At 40.0% G+C, this 19,459-nt stretch overlaps 3 protein-coding genes across 3 annotated transcripts; 2 read left to right on the forward strand and 1 right to left on the reverse strand.

The window, feature by feature from the left end:
• Window positions 1-459: 459 nt before the first annotated feature.
• On the forward strand, window positions 460-3,207 carry LOC140790443 (uncharacterized). Its single transcript, XM_073140540.1, has one exon. The coding sequence runs from the start codon at window positions 1,070-1,072 to the stop codon at window positions 3,044-3,046; it is 1,977 nt and encodes a 658-aa protein (XP_072996641.1). The 5' UTR covers window positions 460-1,069; the 3' UTR covers window positions 3,047-3,207.
• A 1,856-nt stretch (window positions 3,208-5,063) lies between these two features.
• Window positions 5,064-6,249, forward strand: LOC140790775 (1-Cys peroxiredoxin PER1). The gene is made up of 4 exons (XM_073141026.1): window positions 5,064-5,273; window positions 5,355-5,503; window positions 5,596-5,742; window positions 5,834-6,249. Exons 1-4 carry the CDS (start codon window positions 5,156-5,158, stop codon window positions 6,077-6,079), a joined length of 660 nt encoding a protein of 219 aa, XP_072997127.1. The 5' UTR covers window positions 5,064-5,155; the 3' UTR covers window positions 6,080-6,249.
• A 114-nt stretch (window positions 6,250-6,363) lies between these two features.
• LOC140790774 (peroxidase 2-like) lies at window positions 6,364-7,915 on the reverse strand. Its single transcript, XM_073141025.1, has 2 exons — window positions 7,500-7,915; window positions 6,364-7,383 (listed from the first exon to the last, which is right to left on the reverse strand). The coding sequence occupies exons 1-2, from the start codon at window positions 7,728-7,730 to the stop codon at window positions 6,637-6,639; spliced, it is 978 nt and encodes a 325-aa protein (XP_072997126.1). The 5' UTR covers window positions 7,731-7,915; the 3' UTR covers window positions 6,364-6,636.
• Between the last annotated feature and the right edge of the window lie 11,544 nt (window positions 7,916-19,459).

Genomic DNA, 19,459 nt, shown 5'->3' on the forward strand with positions numbered 1-19,459 from the left:
ATCATCATAACACTCTCAAATATTACACATATGGTGCATACCGACCATGATCATACTATGATATCAAATACAACAATATCTGAAACATAATAATTACTCGATAATTATACATATCAAATAATAATAGAATCAAATGATAATTACTTAAGTTGAGTTGAGCTGAGCCTAAATATTAAATTACAGTTTGAAATTAATTTCGAACCGAACCTAAGCTAGAGCCGGCTCGTTTACACCCTTAGTGTCAATCTTGTGCTATTATCTAATGGCTCTACCATACTATACATAAGGTCATTTCTTTTATAACTATATCACCTAACTACAATTATTATATAATAGCAAGCGGATAGTCTACTTGCCGGAAAATGTTAAATTTTCTTAGTAATAAGGATGTTCCACTTTAATCCTGGTCTATTATGAGGGAGTTGATTCCTAGGAGCTCTAAGATAAAAATACTAAGTCAAAACCAACATCTCAATATTTAAAACAAATGAATAGGGGAGGGCTCAAGGGCTTGGGCCTGGCGAAGCCAGGTCAGCCTAACCGCTTGGGCTCAACTACTGTACACCGCAACAAGTCGAGCAGAGCCAACAAAAAATGGGTGAGGTCAAGGAGATCACCACGTTAGAGTCTCGATTAAGGTGATGATCCGTGGAGCACTAGCCCGAGAGTCGCGACAGAGAGAGAGAGAGTCAAGATGCCTGGAACGCCTATTTTTATTCCATGAATAAACGGAGGCTAAAATTCCGTTTACAATAAGTGGGCCTTCAGTGCATGCAATTGTCACCATTGTCTCTATCTGTCAAACTTCCTTCAAAGGCCCTATCGAAATTGGATACTAATTGCCCAGATTCCCTTGACTTGTTACCGTTCACACACACACACTGCCATCACGGCTAGCGAGTGAACATGGCAGGTCCCCAAGTCCAAATTCAATAAATGGCAAACATAAATCCAAACAGATAAATATATCTTCTCACGCGTGTATCATCCAAAGCTTATTCCAAACAACCGATTCTCATCCAAAGCTCCTGCCACTCACTAAAATCGACGAACCCCACCCGTTGGATGAATGGAGCCAGAAGGAACCATCCTCTTCTCCACCGTCGGATTGCAGCAGTTCGGCTTCGACGTCTTCTCCGTGTCCCTCCCCTCCGACCCGATCGCCACCTCCGAGTTCACGGAGCGGCGGCACACTGACGGCGTCTCCGTCAACTTCAACGCCCAGTTCGTCGACGAGGGTGACGCCGTCGCCTTCGTCTCCGAGCGGACTGGGTCGGCACGGTTGTTCCTGGCTCGATCCGAGGATTCCAAACCCGAACCGCTCCCAGGGGCGCCTGATAGCCTATTCCACGATCGGCCGACGGTTAAGGATGGCCGGGTGTACTTCGTCTCAGCCCACGAGCCCCCTTCCGAGCCGATCAAGAGCTGGGCAGCCGTGTACACCACTCGGCTCGGTTCGACCGAGCCGCCGGTCCGGGTCACTCCGCCCAGCGTGGTCGACTTCAGCCCGGCGGTTTCCCAATCCGGCGACCTCATCGCCGTCGCTTCGTATGGATCGCAGAAATGGAAGGGCGACTTCCGCGAGCTCGAAACGGAGATCACCGTCTTCCGCGCAGCCGATCCAAGCCGCCGCGCCGTCGTCTGCGGTCGCGGCGGATGGCCGTCGTGGTGCGGCGATTCGGCGGTGTTCTTCCACCGCAAGGCCGACGATGGTTGGTGGAGCGTCTTCCGCTCGGATCTAACGCCGGAGCTCGAGAACGCCGGCGGCCGCGACGCCGCACGCCGGATCACGCCAGCGGGAGTCCACGCCTTAACTCCAGCAGCGGCGCACGACGGCAAGAGGATCGCCGTCGCCACGCGGCGCAAGGGGATGAGCCACCGCCAAATCGAGATCTTCGATCTCGAATCGGAGCAATTTTACCCAATCACCGAGCTCATAAACCCTAACATCCACCACTACAACCCCTTCTTCTCGCCTGGATCGGGTCACCTCGGGTATCACCGATTCCGAGGGGAACCGGCCAAAGGGGATTCGATCGTGCGCTATCTCCAGCCCGTGGCGAGCCCACTGAGAGGGCTCAGGTTGCTCCGAGTGCACGGGGCCTTCGCCTCCTTCTCCCCCGACGGCAATCTGATCGCCGCGAACGGCGATTTCTTCTCCCCGCCCGGGTTGATGATCCACAGATCCGACGGCTCGAAGCGCTGGATCTTGATCCAGGAACCTTCGTCGTTCTACACGGCGTGGAATCCGAGGGAGAAGGGTGTGATCTACACCTCAGTAGGTCCCATCTTCGACTCCACCAAGGCGACGGTTCGGATCGCGCGGATCACGTTCGACCCGGCCGATCTCGACGACCCGGAGCAGGTGCCGGCGGCGGTGACGCTACTCACCAGGTCCGGCCCCGGCAACGACGCGTTTCCCTCGTGCTCGCCGGACGGGAAGTGGTTGGTGTTCCGATCCGGTCGGTCCGGGCAGAAGAACCTATACATCCTCGATGCCGTCAACGGCGAGACAGAGAGCGGTGACGGTATCCGGAGGCTCACCGAGGGTGAGTGGATCGACACCATGCCGGCGTGGTCACCGGACGGCGAGCTGATCGCCTTCTCCTCGAACCGGCACAACCCCTCCAACGCCGACGCATTCAGCATCTACCTCGTCAGGCCCGACGGCTCCGACCTCCGCCGCGTCTACGTGGCAGGCCCAGAGGGGAGCCCTGACGTGGACAGGGAGAGAATCAACCACGTGTGCTTTAGCCCGGATTCGAGGTGGCTCCTCTTCACGTGCAACCTCGGCAGCGTAACGGGCGACCCGGTGTCGATGCCGCACCAGTTCCAGCCCTACGGGGACCTTTACATGTGCCGCCTCGATGGGACGGGGCTCAAGAGGCTGACGTGTAACGCATACGAAAACGGAACGCCAGCGTGGCACGCGACCAGTGGGGTCCCCGATCTGGGTTCGCTCTCGCTGGGGCCCACCGCCAAGGTAGCCGGGGAGAAGCTACAAGGTCGGTTCGATGAGCCGCTTTGGCTAACGTGCGACCTTTGAGTGAATAGTGAATAGTGAATAGTGAATAGTGAATAGTGAATAGTGATGATGCTTTGCGTTGCCGCATCTCGCGCTTGGAATAATTTAATGCACGTTTAATCGGTGAATTCTTCTGATATTTAACTAAAAGAAATGATATATGTGTGTGTTTATTCTGATAATCGCATCAAAATGGAAGACTAGAAATTTGGCCTTCAATTCACAGTCGCTATCGACCCCTCCTTCCATGTTGTTTTCTTTATGATTTCGTTTGATAATGGATGTGTCGGTTTGGACGTTTTACCACATAATGCTCTCCTATAATTCTTTGTTTTAATTATGACTAATACTTTAATATACTTGTAAATATTAGTCCTTGTCTTTAGGATAATTTTAGACGGTTACAAAAGACCATGCACGTTCTTTATTTAGTCTAAAGTTCTCTCTATATGTCTTTAAATATGATAGATATACATAGAAGATAATAAACGGAAGTTTAACATAAATTTAATTCTCAATCTCTGTACATTTTCAAGTTTTAAGTTTAAATCAATTTTAAACTAATCTAAGATATACATATTAATTAAAAAAAGTAACCCCTCTAAATTCCTTTATTTCTACGTATAACTTTTTAAATTTAATATTTGTGTTTATACTCTTCATTTTTTAATAACGTTAGAACATGTATATATATATTTTTTAAAAGGATGTATATGGAAATAAGATATTTTAGAAGGGTATAATATCTTATTTGAATGCTTTTGTGAAGTCCAAACTTGATGAGGATGCCCGGCCTACGGCTCCCAAAAGTCTTAAGCAATGAGCTTATGGGTACGAAAACAAAATTCTCCAGAATTGACCTTCTTTTGACAAAGGCAGATTGGCAGCACGAGGTATTCTTTTGAGCCTGTTAGCTAGGATCTTTGCCGAGCATCTTTAAAGTTGCATGTTTTTATATCACATTCTTGGCGAACTTAACTATATTTCTTTTAAAAATAATATCTAAATAAGTATATTTTGTTACAGACACTGAATTCACTTTTTAAAATATCAAAATTGTCGTTACGAAATCTAGCTAACCTTCTTCAGAAACAATGTTTGATGGTATGTTGCTAAATTTAGTGAGATTAAGCTAGCAAGCATGTCCGGGATATTTTTATATTTTTTTCAATATATTGAAAGGTGGTAGATGGTGGTGAACGGTTACCTATCGCCTAATGCTTAGGCAAAATATGAGTGTATATATATATATATATATATATATAGAGAGAGAGAGAGAGAGAGAGAGAGAGAGAGAGAGAGAGAGTGTGTGTGTTTTACGCCAGGGCACCGGTGCGCCGTGATAGTTGCCTAAATTACTTTTAAGACATTAATTTTATTTATAGAGTTAATAAGCAATAATGTAGAATTATGATTGATTAATCTAAATAATAATAGGGTACAGTAAGAAAGTTATAAGCAAAAGGAGGGATCAGATTTCAGATTGTAACAAATAGTCAATAGAATATATATATATATCAAAGAGATTATGTAACGACATCTTACCATTTTATTTTATATCGTAAAGGACGTTATTTAATAAGATAGTTTGCTGCCAAAATCTCAATCAAAAGAATAGTGATGCAGAGAGTCGAATATATATATATGTATATTATTATTATATATTGAATATATAATAATATACTCAGTTCCTATATGAATCTCCCTCTTGGAATTCCACTAACTAAACTTTTCTGTACGTCGGACAGGTATAATAATATATCAACATGGCAAGATGACGTGCTACTAATACCAAAACAGACTGTCAAGTCTGCGAAATATATGTGGATCTACGCAAAAAGATGACACACTGATTGTTGGTGAGTAATTACCGCGAGGTAACGAAGCCTTTCCCAACGGTAAACCAACGCTGTTTATGCTTTATAGTGCGCAGTAGATAGAGTGGGTGAGTCGTGCATGCACTGCATGTTATGGAAAACGGTTGCCACGACTCTTAATACGTGGCTTACATGAAGCGAACTCAAGCACCAGTGAAGTCCAGCCCTAAGCGGTTCCCGTAACGGATCACTACTACAGCCAATCCCACCATATTAGAGTAAGAGAGCAAGAAGAAGAGAGAAGATTAGAAAGATGCCAGGACTCACCATTGGAGATACTATCCCTGACCTCGAGTTGGAGACCACCCATGGCAAGATCCGTATCCACGACTACGTTGGCGATGGCTATGCCATCATCTTTTCCCACCCTGGTTAACATCTTTTTTAGACCCAATAATCAACACATCATTTCACTATTATATGTACTGTTACTTAATTGGTGAGTTCTTTAGGTGACTTCACGCCGGTTTGCACGACGGAGCTGGGGAAGATGGCGGCATACGCGCCGGAGTTCGAGAAGAGAGGGGTGAAGCTGCTTGGCCTTTCTTGCGACGGCGTCCACTCTCATAAGGAGTGGATTAAGGACATTGAGGCATATACGGTGTGATTGATGTTGTCATGTTTTTCTTCACTTTATTACCTTGAGAAATCGTTTTCAAGATAGTTGTTTTGAAACTGTGGATTTTAATTTAGCCGGGGAGCCATGTGACTTACCCGATAGCAGCGGACCCAAATAGGAACGTGATCAAGCAGCTAAACATGGTGGACCCGGATGAGAAAGACTCGAGTGGAAACCAAATGCCGTCACGGGCTCTCCATATAGTGGGACCTGATAAAAAAGTACACTATTCTTGATTTAACGTGCAACAACACTCAAGAGCCTATTCATTTGTCCTCTTACGAAAGTTTTTAATGTGTGGGGTTGGATTAGGTCAAGCTGAGCTTTCTGTATCCATCATCGACGGGCCGGAACATGGACGAGGTGGTGAGGGTAGTGGACTCGCTGCAGAAGGCGGCGAAGCACAAGGTGGCCACTCCGGCGAACTGGAAGCCCGGGGAGAAAGTGGTCATCTCGCCGAGCGTGTCCACAGAGGAGGCCAAGAGGATCTTCCCACAGGGGTTCGAGGTCGCAGATCTGCCGTCCAAGAAGGACTACCTTCGTTTTACCAACGTCTGAGCGATAGGTGTCGGTGTCATGTAGTTCGTGTGTTACTTTCGTTGGCGTCAAGTTAATTAGTGCACTTCTGTTCTTCTGTTATAATTCGCTATGCCTAGCTTCTTCGATGTTTACCTTTGTCTGTAATTTGTAAATAAATGCAAGTTGCTTCTAGCTAGCTTTAGTTGTCACGTTGTCGTCTCTGATTGGTTTCCTGGCGTCTTGCGCACGTATCTTTGCAACTTTTGGTTCTTTCCTTTCATGAGCAAATGTGAGATCTAGTGGTATCCAAAGTGGAGTGGAAATGTGGAATGCATGGCTAGTTGTATTTATTACCTTTCATGAGGAACAATCATGAGCTGTATAAGATATAAGAGTAGTACAACAAATTATTCAGGAACATTTATTTTACTAGCAACGATTACGGAATCTAGCTAGTTACATCTCTTTATGGTAACAAGCTCAAACAATTCTTTTATTGGAAGGATAGCGCACGCGGACAAATAAATCTGTGACAAACAAAATGAACACAAGAAAGCCATTTGTGCAATGGTATTAATTGGAACTGTAGGGGGTTTCTAGTTCACGACCCTGCACATCTTCCTGACCTCCCCCCCTTTTCCAACGCGAACGCCGATGTGGCCCATCTTCACCATGGCAGCCGCAAACTTTACCTGCCAAATTGTTTGGTCCCTCGCGTAGATCGACACCAAGTCCGCCGTCTTCTTGCTAGTCAGCAAGGCGTTGTCGGAGTCGAACAACACTCTGTGGGCCTCCACGTTCTTGTAGTACTGGTTGTCAAATAAATCCGGGGTCACGACATCCTGATCCACCGTGACATTCCCGCTCGCCGGCGACGGGCATTTCTTCTTCAAGGACGCGGCTAAGGATGCGTCGATCGGCACCCCGGGCTTGAGGCGGTCTAGGAAGGAGGAGCAATGGGAGTCGCCGATGGTGTGCGCTCCGGAGAGGACGACCATATCCTCCAAGTTCATCCCTTTGACTGCAAAGTTTTCCTTGAGCATGTCAAGGTTGAAGGTAGGGTCGGGGAGATCTCGCATCGACTCGGCCGCGAGGGAGACCCTCCCGTCACGCCTCCCGGAGGGGATGGCGTAGTGGAACCCCCCGGCGATCTTGGTTGCGTCGCGTGCTGCGAAGGCGATGATGTCGGCGCAGGAGACGACCCCCGGGCAGTGCCGCTCGAGCGCGGCCTTGACCTTGTCCACCAAGTCGAAGCCTTCCAGGCTGGGGTCGTTTATAGGCGCCGTTTTCTCGGGGTGTGGGTTTTCCGGTGTAGGGTCGAGTAGTACAGAAGCATCACACCCCTGGTTCAATCATAGCAACTCTCATTCACATCTAGATATATATATATAAATTCTAAAGTAAATTGTGTCAAACTCCGACGATACGCATATGTAACTAATGTACAAGTATAACTTACTCTAACAAAGCAATCGTGGAAGAACAATCTAATAAGGCCGGCGGCCAGGCCAACATCATCGGAGATAGCCTTGCGCACAAACCTTTTCACAATCTTCTCAGCCTTTGGGCACGTATAACGATAATATCCAACTTCTAGGGAAGCAGAGGATAAGGGAAGCATGGCTTGGATGACCATGGCGAAGAGTAGGCATGATGCCAAGAGGGGAAGCTGAGTTCTCTCGCTCCTCATCTTTCAGTTCGCTTATGTACACCAGAGCAATGAGCACGAGGAATAGCTCTGCTTAAGAAGTTGGTTATTTATAGGCGGGGAAGAAAGGGATAGGATGGGCTCGAGCAAGTAAAACCGATCGAAGGATCAGATGAGAGTTGTTGGCCTCTTTCTTGTGCCAGATTACTATTGTTAATAAGTGAAACGAGAACGTGGGCTGCAGCACCTCATTAGTTGACTACCTTTCGTCATATATGATTAACAAAATTTTAGTATTATGTACTTGAAATATTTTAAGTTTAAAGTTGTGACTATGCCACATAAAATTAATGACCATCGATCTGATCATGAATGGCCCAATAATTCGCTTAGAAAAGTCTTCCACCGAACACATTCATTGAAGCCAGCTGATGAATTCAAGATGGCAATTGCCATTTGTATCTCAATCAAGGAGGTTAATTGGAATATTATTATATTTATCCCGTGGGGTTGCTATATCTTCTGCCAAACACAATGTGTAATAAGGATTAGTTACTCGATATATATTGAATGTTGAATTACACTCTAGGGGTAGCCTCTAGAGATTGCCAACACAAGTCCATTGAGGAGTGCAGTAAAATTATGCACAACTTTACTAATCCTAAAGTATAATAAAGAGCATATAATATATTAATATTGGAGAAAGGACAGGATTGGAAATTCAAAAGGACGGCCGAAGTAAGGGCCCATGGCCATCTGCCCCTTGGCTGTCTTTGGAAAGGGAAAGGAAGATGCCTTGTTAAGTTTTTTTTTTTCTCTTTTATTTAACAGATAATAATACTCTAAATTTAATCATAAGCTAGATAAAGATACTATAAATATTTTAACCAAATTTAAACTTCAGTGCCTGTGGGGGCAGTCCTAGTGACAAATTTGTATTAGAATAATGACTACCAATTTCACATATATGCTAAACTTTTATTCAAATTAATACCCACCTCTCGCCTACATATTATACTATTCTTCATCTATGAAATATCTTACTTGTTAGATAGCATTTATAACGACCCAACAAAAAGAACTTGCTTGCTAACACTACTCATCTTCGGCACTGCATTCATGCATCTTAAGTCAAAGTTCCAACAGTGGGTAGTCTATAGCTTTCTCGAAAAACGAGAGAAAAAAAAATTAAAAAAAAAGGGGAGAAAAACCTCGTGGTGGGTAGACCTAGACCACAGCAAAATGACAGAGAATCTCACCAGAAGTTGGTGAACCATCGTGCATTCTTGATTACAGAGCGCTGCTTCTTCTTCTATCAAAACCAAAACGGGACCGTTAAATTGCTGCCTACTTCCATTGCTAACATTATTCCTCCATAATAGGCAACGGCAAATTGCAGGAGGCCAGTAGCATGTCTCCATCCATGGTAACAGATCAAGAATAGAGTGAATGCTTTTGACGGGAAAGAGATTAAATCGTAAACGACGTACGTGACAGTATGCTTTCAGATGTTACCGTATCGCTTACCTACATATCTACGTCTGGGCGTTATGGAAAAGACCTCGTACCTTATATATTTGCAGTTTGATTTCTCACTTCAATTCTTTTTTCAGAATAATGGCATCTACTTTTTTTTTATGACACATTAATATAATTAATATGAAACACAATTTCTTTTGCATGTATGCCGGTCAAAAATTCTTTATTTGTTCATATGCCTCTCTAAAATTGTCTTAAAAAGATATATGTACATAAACGTTGTGTTTTAAAAGGTATATATATATATATATCAAATATAGAGATGATGAAGGGTATATATTAAGGTAAAAAAACACCAAAATAAAATCTGGGAAAAGCTCAACTTTACCTGATTTGGGTCTACAGGGCAAGATTTACTATATTTTTTTTGTAAGTGGACAGTTTTGCCCATTACCTAATTAGACATCTCATAGTATCTAATTATATGCCAAGTGGTCTGTACATGGGCCATCTTTTCGGATAAGAAGGAAGATATCTTTGACGTGTTCTTTTCGGAAAGATTTTTCTTTTTCTTTTCCTTTTTCTTTTGTGTGTTATTTAAGGTCCTGTTCGGAATGTAGCGAGTGAGGGAGATGCTCATCTCCCTTAGTTTAGTTGTTTTCTATTACTTCATAGCTAGGCTGTCTCACTAAGGGCATTCTAGTATATAAACTGGTTACTCTTCACATATATATATATATATATATATATATAAGCTAACCGACTTGATTAGACCTACTAATCAAATGACTCAGCTAAATAGCAAGCTGAAATAAGAAATGACTAATTTGAAGTAGAAATTGTCTACACTAATATAACTAACTTGACTCAATAAGCCCAATGCCCTGTGAGGAAATCTGATCCGACCCAAATCACATTATTCCATCACATTGGACATACCTCATATATCTTATCCCATTAACTCTAACTCATCCAAGTAAGGGGCTAACTTGATCGACATGGGCTAGTTCTAGGCTAGCTGAATATGAATTGCATCCAAAGCCTTTCAGAGCTTGCCCAAGATGAGGATATGGCCAACCTATGTTGTGAAAGACCATCGCAAGCGTCTAACCAAGGCTCAGCACGATTGTGGATTTGGGCAAGGCCCGAACGTAAGGAATGACCCTACTGGTTGATAGATGCATGCATAGTTTTAGTTAGACCAGTTGGATTTGAGGTATATCGAAAGCTTAGAGAAGCACATCTGAAGTGAGTTCATGACTAATCTAGATAAGGTATGACCTAAAAAGGATCAAAATAAATCCAGGCTTTAGCTTCAAGTTGACCAAGGCCTAAATGGAATTAAGAGGAAAGCTGGCTCGGTTGGTGGGTGCACATGCATGGAGACCTCAACATGGATCTCCTCCTCGTTCTCCTTTCAAAAGCATCATGGCAGCGAACTTCATGCATTCGTGCCTTGAGATAAATTTCTCATCATTATAAGTGCTCAATACTTGGACTCTTCTTTCCTCCACCTGGCCTATTGTGAGGCCTTGAACCCCTACTTTTCTCGATAGTCTTCTTACCTCTGGTATGCTCAAGCAAGGTGAGGGGTAGGCACGATCCTAGAATAGTGTTGTCCAGGCAGAGGATCCTTAAAGTCGTCCCACTCATCAATGTCATCAATCAGTGGCTTGGTGATGGTCGGTGGCGATTGCGAAGGAGAGATTCCATTGCCGTGGGGTTTCGTTGTGCATTGATAAAAGCTTGCGTGAAGAAGACCTTCGCCGACTCTTGCATAGCCCGCTGTGATTCTATCAAGGTGACCATTATCTAGACCAAATTTAAATGTCTCGGCATGGAGTAGGCATATTCATTGCAGAAATCTAATTTGGAAAGTTTTGGGAGAATATTTATGAAAAATTCATATGACAGTACAAAAATTGTGAAAGTTTCTCTATCTATGTTTTTGGGATACAAACCCTTTTAAGATGCGAACTCTCTCTGGTGTCTAATCAAGATCTAATCTGGCACTCTTAAGGGAGCATAACCCGGAGGCCGAGGTGGTGATAGTGGATGATCTTGTTTGGGGCTATACTATTGCTAATAGTTAAGTAATATTTAATAAAACTTAGCATCAAGCTGCTTTTGATAGATTTAGAGAAAAGACAAGTCGATTTGCTAATAGCAATATTGCCATATTGACCCCTTAAACATAAGAGTAATTTCCAAATTTCCATTTCTTTTATCTACGTGTTTCAGAGCTATTTATTTATTTATTTTACTTACGAGTTTGAGAGCTATTCTGATCCAATAATAAACTTATATAATTGGATGAAACCAATGGTAGAATCCCTATCTTGGAGTGTTGGTGTTAGGGTCCCCAGTTTAGTAGCATCAGATGGCTGCCTAACCTAAAAGCTCCAAATCTGATTGCATAGAAGTGGTGATCAGAAAGCTTTTGCTGCCACTTAAATCAGACTGGAGTTTTCCTATAATCCAAGAATGTAATTATGGAAGCGACAATCTTTCTTATTTCTTAAAAGATCTTTTTACTAGAGTAGAGTGGAGCCAACAGTACTACTTCTCATAAAATTGAACAATCAAGTGTTAAAAATAAGCATAACATTGAGTAATAATATTTTATAAATTATATTTTACATTTTACTTGTTTTATGATTTACATCATGTTCTTGAGAGTTCTGTAACACGACCTCTCCTTTTTATTTATAATTTTTATTAAATACTCGGACGTTATTTTAACTAATTGACATTAACTAAATTACTAAAATACTTTTACCTCTCTACCTCTCCATCATCTTCCCGCCAACCTCCTCCTTCCGTGGTCACCACTGCCACCTTCCTCCTCGTCGTTGTCGTCGTCCTCTTCTTCTGCCAATCCCATGGGGATGATTATTTACATCTACTTAAGATTTGTCTTTCTCTTCTTGTTAAGTTAGTTATCTTAAAGTAATTGGTTGTATTCTAGAGTTTTAGCTATTGACTTATGATCATCAAATTCTTTAAAGACTTCGTGTATCTCAAGTCAATATAATTCTAATTTCAGATAGTAACAATAGAGGCTAATCTTTTATTATATATAAGTTATGAATAATTTTACTTATAACCTATGAACTATTAATATATTTCATATACACTCTTTAGATTTTTTTTATTACCTATATACACTTTCTAAATTAAGAAAAATATTTATTTATATCCTCTTAAAATTAAAAAAAATAAGATAGACTTCTAAACTAAAAGACTTATTAGATAAATGTGTACGTGGTTAAAAAAAAGTTCAGAAAGTATACCTCAGAAAATAATAATATTTCAGAGAGGATCCAAATAGAACTATTCCTATAGATTATACACATAGATCAACTCTCCAAGAAGCCAATTGGAAGGCAATCACAAGGTGCATTTATTTCCTGGGAGTTTTGCTTTGCTGATAAGCAAAATGAGGGGCCATCAGTTAATGACTATTAGTTATATATGGTCAAAAACATATGTCATGTTATTAGTCATTTTAGGCATGCGGATGGCGTCGTGATTGCATATGATTCATGCCGATGAATCTTCCTGTGAGTCCTTCGTATCTATTATTTGAAAAGTAATCACTAGATTCCATATAAACAAAGAGAAAGTCTCTCTGCACATTTTTCGATTGTCGTTTTAGACACCCTCCAAATTAATGACGAGAAAGGAGAGATGGGTTGATGGGTGGTGGGCGAGTGATTCATTTTTAAATGTCTTTGGTGCTAAAATCTCTCCAAATTTCTTGTCTTCTTACTAAAGTTCTTATTAGATTTTCTCGCTAGAGTTAAATAAAAAAAATGCGACCCTCATTAGTTCTAAAGAAAATTTGCATTGCTTTTTTATTTCATTTACATGTTCCACTTTTGTTTTTAATATTTATAAATTAAGGCTTGCATTTAAATTTATATGTGATTAGAAAACATCTTGCTGTTATATCTATTAATTATACTTGTTAAGTTAACTATATAAAAAGATTATAAAAATACTGCCATCCAAATTCTATCTTACTATCGAAGCTATACTCAACTCAAAACTCTAAATCTAAATTATAGCTAAACCTACACACTAAGACTACCCAACTCAAAACATACCAAACCTTCTGATATCATCTCCATCTCCGTCTCCATCTCATCTCCCAAGCCCAAGTTTTCCCTCCATCTCCATCTCCATCTCGATCTCCATCTCCATCAGAGGAGTTCTCATCTCCTATCTCCCAAGCCCAAGCTCAAGCTTTGCTTTCATCTCCATCTCGGTCTCCATTCCCTCTCCATTGGAAGCTAAACTATTCACAATGAGGTCGATTTGATGGGACCTTATATTAAATCTTGTTCTTTAGTTTATACCAAGAAGAATTGACATTTAAAATAAAATGTAATGGACGGTGTAAATAATTTGAATTTCTACATGTGCATGTGTACTATCTGGCAACACATTTATAAGGAAATATAATGAGAAGAAAGAAGAATAAGAAATAAGAGCATTTTGATTATTTTAGAAATAAATTATATGTAGATGGCAAAATATTTTTGTTTATGCCATATATTCATACTATGTTAGTGTTAATCGAACTCAGAATATTTTTGCACATATATAATAAAATATAGAGCTCAATTTATAAATATAAAAATTGGAGGATTTAAACTATAAAAGTTAGGGCATTAGATACAAATTTCCTTAATTCTATTCTTAATTCAATGAAAGTCTATTTTCTCTCCTCTTCTTAGACACCCGGTGGCTATTGTTAATATTTGTTGGATTAGGCCTACTCATGGGGGGTCCTAATACGAAGGAGTAGTAATTCATGTCTTAGTTTTCTATATGAAGTGGGAGATGGTGAAAAGTCTTCTAGATAAATTAGGAGATAAAGAAATATATCTAATTTGACTAGGAGAGAGACATATTTTGGATGCATATATAAAGGCATAGAACTAATTTTTTGAAATAGTGATTATAGATTCAAGATTGGTGTGAGGAGAGTTTGCGGTGGTCTGTGGATATTTACATGATATGATCCAATCATATGGGTTGAGTTAAGTCAAGTCGAATTGAGTTAGTTAGCTAGATTTATTTATTACTTTAAATTTCAAATAAAATGAATATAAGCCCAATAAAGCAAATTGGATTCAATCCACTATGATTCTATTTCTATAAATATGAGTGATCATTGGTTAATTATTATCGCGGAATCACTAGTGAGTATAACCAATTTTATTATTTGTTTTTATCTTTTATCATAACCATTAGATCGTTCTTATCTTTGTAGGAGTAGATTTTAACCCTAGATCTATTTAAAACATCCAAACCGTAGCTCCATCTTCCTTAACAAGACACTTTACTTTACAGACATCCCTTACCATCCTTGGCCGCCATCCCTTACCATCCTTGGCCGTCCGCTAGCCTCCGATGATTATCGTAACGTCAGATAATTATCAATCTATTCGCTCTCAACCTTTCCACACTATTTTATTTTTAAATTTTCACTTGATCTTCCAATTAGTGAAACCAGAGCCATTAAATCCATCCATAACTTCCGTGGATAATAATCTCCATCCACCACTGCATACCGGCATTCCATCAACGTGAGGACTAGCTAGAGGTCAACTGTTGGTGACCCACAACTGAACCCAGTCATTGTCCCCCATGCAACTTGTGGCAGCGACCCTAGGCCAAAATTCAATTTCATCCCTGAAGTTAGGGTTAGGGTATTTGCACGGAGGAGATGAAGTGCATGAATCCCGAGTTAGGACAAAATTGCTAATCAATTTAATGACCTTATGAGAACTAGTTTGAGACCCATGAGCATGAACTTGAGCTCGAGTATGAGCCTAAGGATAATTGGTGGAATGATTTGATGGGCCTGCGTTATATGATTGTTCTAGATTAGCATGCAGTGCTAGATCGATGTGAGCAAGACCCGTGGACTCATGACCCACTTGACTAGCATCCACCATAAGGTTGGTTGGCTCACCATGATGGAGCACACGGGGGAATCCAAGCTTGGATTGTCAAGTTTAATTTTCTAAAATTTTTTAGAGGAGACCCACTAGATTGGACTTACATAGTAGAGCAGTTTTTTAGGTATCACGACATGCCCAACACTAGAAGATCTAGTTTGCATCATTCCACTTGGAGGGCATAGCTATCAGGTACTAGTTAGTTGAGTAGCCTTGACCATTTGAGTCTCGGCGTAGATGCTATCCATGCTCGATTTTATTCGACCTAGTACGAGGACTTTCATGCCATGTTGGCTAAGCTAACTTAATAACAATAATTCGAGTTTACCAGGAGGAGTTTGAATAGATCTGCATCCTACTCACCAAATGATCAGACTTGGCCTTGAAGAGTACTTTTCATTAGTGAGCTCAGACTTGATATTCAGGTTGTCAAGGCTCTAAGGCCCATTGCTTTAGATGAGGCATTCTCCTTAGCTATACTGATAGAGTCATAGTTGGACTAGCAAAACTGGCATCGTAGAGAAGAGAGGAGGAAGGCGACTCACATCATGGACCCATTTGAGCCAACTCCACCTGCTTCAGCTCAGCTTGCACAAACAAGCTCAGCCTAACCACCAGATCACGTGTCGTTTTGTACCTATTGACTTGGAGTAGCCTAAAAAGAAAGGTTTGTACTTTTACTGTTACCGTTTAACCCTCGATCATAAATGAAAGCTTTAGCGCGTCATGTTGTTGGGTGATCTCAAAGGGGATGAATTGAGTCCGCTAATTGACACGATCGATTGTATGAGTACAAGGACATGAATTACTAATCACCTTGTAGATAAGGTGTCGGAAGCATGTTGGATTGATATGATTCGACCACGTGGGTTGAGTCAAGTCGAGTTGAATCGAGTTAGTTAGTTATGTTTGCTTATTATTTTAAATTTCAAATAAAGCAGATTTAAGCCCAATAAGATGAATTAAATTTGACCCACTATGATTATACTCTTATAAATAGGAGTAATCATAGTCTAATTATTACAGTAGAATGATTATTGAGTTTGACTAATTTTATTATTTGCCTTCATCTTTTATCACAGTCATTAGATTATCTTTATCTTCGTATGAGTAGATCTTAACCCTACATCTATTCAAAACATCTAAACCCTAGCCACCATCTTCCTCCACGAGCCACCCTATTTTACAGTCATCCTCCACTACCCTTGACAGTCTGCCACCCTCTAACAACTGCCGCAATATTAGAAATTACCAATCTATTCAGTCTCAACCTTGTCTCATTATTGTATTTTCACTTTTCATCCCGACACTAGAATCATGTAAAATTAGAGCCGTTGGATCCATAACTTTCAAGTTATATCAAAATTTTCATATGAATAGATCGATCTAGATCTGATTTGTATCATTAAAAGGCGTTTAGAAGATGTGATATTACATAAAGAGCTATGAGATGGACACATAAGAGGTCCAGAGTGCATGGTATACACAGACGATGCAAGATGAGTGTGCAACACTTCTTGGCTGCATTTTAAATGCAAAATAATAGTAAAAAGTGGTAAGAGAAGATTTTTCATGGTCTATAATGTATGAGTTTAATATCAATTTGTATAATTGATGTGCACTTTTAGAATCAATTTATCTAGATATTTTAGAATCTATGTACTTTGTATCTTACATAGAGGATTTGTTGCGGCCTTGTATTTTTTTTTTTCCTATTAGAGCACTTTTTATCTAAATTCTTTTGTCTGAGTTTACTATGATTATTTTCTTCTCTTTTGATATTTAGCAAGATTAAATAAACATAGTGCGAGAAAGCTTTCGAAGATCTGATTTGTGCATAAAAAATGGTATCAAAGCTGAGGGTCCGGTGAATCCAACATGAGGTATCAGAATTGATGGTTAGATGATCCTAGATCACTCTTTAAATTATTTTATGAAATAACAATTGTATTCCAATAAAGTCATGACGTGACGGGAAAACAAGCAAGCCAAAAACTAAACTACATTTTCTAATGCAAAAAAAAATCTCCTCACTAAAGAGAAGAAAAAACCTACTGATCTCGTCAAATTCAGACCAATTTATTTTATTAAAATCCTAGGAATAAGATTCACTTACAAACCCCTCTAAATGCACCGATATCTAAGTGTTAAAGTTCGTCTCTTACTCGCAATCCGTTGCGATAAACTATTCCATGAAAATTGAGTGCCTAAGATTGATTCACCGCAACACGGATTACTTGCTGTGAACACATGGTAAAGATTCATCTCCTAGTTAAGCTCCTCCGATGTGCTTCAAGATATATATATATATATATATATATATATAGTATTTTACAAGCACTCGAACTGCTTTCACACCTCATAGTTTGATAGAAATTAAGCTGTTTGAAGAATCCTTGGATTGATTGTATGCATTATAGTACCTCTGGATCCCTTGCGAGGAACATCTCCGGTTTGTACTAAATAAATTCTAAAAGGAAAACTCCCATACGAAATATGAAATTAAACTTTCCTAGTTCCGTTCTGAGAGATCAACCCGGATCATTTAAGTTCGACTTGAACCAAACCCATACACAATAAGTAATTCAATGAAAAACTTGTTCCAAAGTTAGAACCATTTTAAATCGGTTCAAACCTAGTATTGTAGTAAATGCTGAATTTCTAAATATTGCTTCTTTTCACTTTGATTTATTTTTTTGCATGTAATACTCTCCCAAAAGTAGTGTGTCTTGATTGTACTTAAAATCCTATATTTATATCATTGTTACAAATATTGAAAAACCTCTAGACACAAGTATGTATCTAAACACTAGGCAATGATCTCACTCGTTCGCTTAAGTAAAAGTCGGAAGAAACATTAAAACCGAAAGTAGAGATGAACGCCAAGATTTTAACGTGGAAAAACCCAAATGGGAAAAAAACCACGGATTCAAACTCGGATCAAAACCAATCACTAGAATAGTAGCAGTTACAAGACTGACTCTCAAAACAACCCGTCGATCCAAACGACTTTGTTCCTCTTAGTCTTGCTCGCTAGAACCCACGATTCATCGCTTCTCGTGATTGATGTCCAATCTCAGTAACCCTCGAGATTGATATTTCGTCTAGATAGCCCTTAAGACGAAATATTAAGATTTGTAGATGAGAAGAGCCTTGTTAGTTGAAGAACCGATGTAGCCTCAAGAAGTCTCCTTCAATAATACTTCTTCAACCACACTAGAGATAGGGTTTCACAATCCTTATATATCATCTCCAAGATAGAGCCAAATCCAAATCTTATCCGTACTCATGAAAGTACAAGATAGAGCCAAATCCAAATATTATCCGCACTCATGATCTTCAAGATATAGCCAAATCCAAATCTTATCTATACTCACGATCTTCAAGATAAAGCAAAATCCAAATCTTATCCATACTCACGATCTTCAAGATAGAGCCAAATCCGAGTCTTATCCGTACTCACGAAAGTCCAATATTCTTAAACTTTGTTGGTGCGTTCGAACGGGCTCGAGTGCGTTCGAACGCGACAGCTTGAATTCTTCAGGTTGCATTCGAACGCGTTTGTGAACGCAGCTCTCGGTCTGTGTGAACGCAGTACCCGCGTTCGAACAAAGTGCAAGAAGAAAGTGCAAGAAGAAATTCACATATATATTTTTTTTTTGAATTTGCATATAATGTACTGAGTCAAACTGGACTCGAAACAAGACGGCTTTCACACTAACTCATTGTAGCCCTTTTCATTGATCTTTTATGAACATATTTTTTATGACTAAGCATGAGGTCAAACTGTACAAATCATAGTTAATAGTGAGCTATTAAAAAAAAATATTCATGATATCACACAATAATACACATACATTATGAGTGCATTAAACATTTATAATTATTGAAGTCGAGGGAGTGACAAAATTAAAATTGAAACAATATACTACAAGATGACAAAATTGACTATAATAACTCATAATCAAGAGAAAAATCATATTTTTATGTCAAGAGTATATTATTGAATCTAGGAGTGCATCAATTTTTTTTTTTTTAGCAAAAAACTCTCGACAAATCTGAAACTAAAAGCAAAGAAAATTTTAGAGTAAAATAAAACCTAAAAAGAAACGAAAAAAAAAACCATAAAAATGAAACATGCAAACCAAAACAAAAAGAAAATCAATCCAAAGCACAAATTCCTGAAGAAGTACGAAGATACTCAAATCTCTGTAAATCCAAAGGTTTTGTAAACAAATCACATTTCTTGACCCATATAACCTTTGTTTTCATCCCATAAATAAAAGCACTTCTAGGTTTTTGCAAAAGTTTGCAATGAGG

Source organism: Typha latifolia, chromosome 6, assembly GCF_019914945.1.
Source record: "Typha latifolia isolate L0001 chromosome 6, TyphaL0001v2, whole genome shotgun sequence".
Classification (NCBI taxonomy): domain Eukaryota; kingdom Viridiplantae; phylum Streptophyta; class Magnoliopsida; order Poales; family Typhaceae; genus Typha; species Typha latifolia.

Bases quoted from the DNA above. Each gene is read 5' to 3' on its own strand.
- LOC140790443 (XM_073140540.1), top strand. From the start codon at position 1,070: ATGGAGCCAGAAGGAACCATCCTCTTCTCCACCGTCGGATTGCAGCAG.
- LOC140790775 (XM_073141026.1), top strand. From the start codon at position 5,156: ATGCCAGGACTCACCATTGGAGATACTATCCCTGACCTCGAGTTGGAG. The intron at 5,274-5,354 runs GTTAACATCTTT...TGAGTTCTTTAG, and splicing joins CATCATCTTTTCCCACCCTG to GTGACTTCACGCCGGTTTGC. The intron at 5,504-5,595 runs GTGTGATTGATG...ATTTTAATTTAG, and splicing joins AGGACATTGAGGCATATACG to CCGGGGAGCCATGTGACTTA.
- LOC140790774 (XM_073141025.1), bottom strand. From the start codon at position 7,730: ATGAGGAGCGAGAGAACTCAGCTTCCCCTCTTGGCATCATGCCTACTC. The intron at 7,384-7,499 runs GTAAGTTATACT...TGATTGAACCAG, and splicing joins TCCACGATTGCTTTGTTAGA to GGGTGTGATGCTTCTGTACT.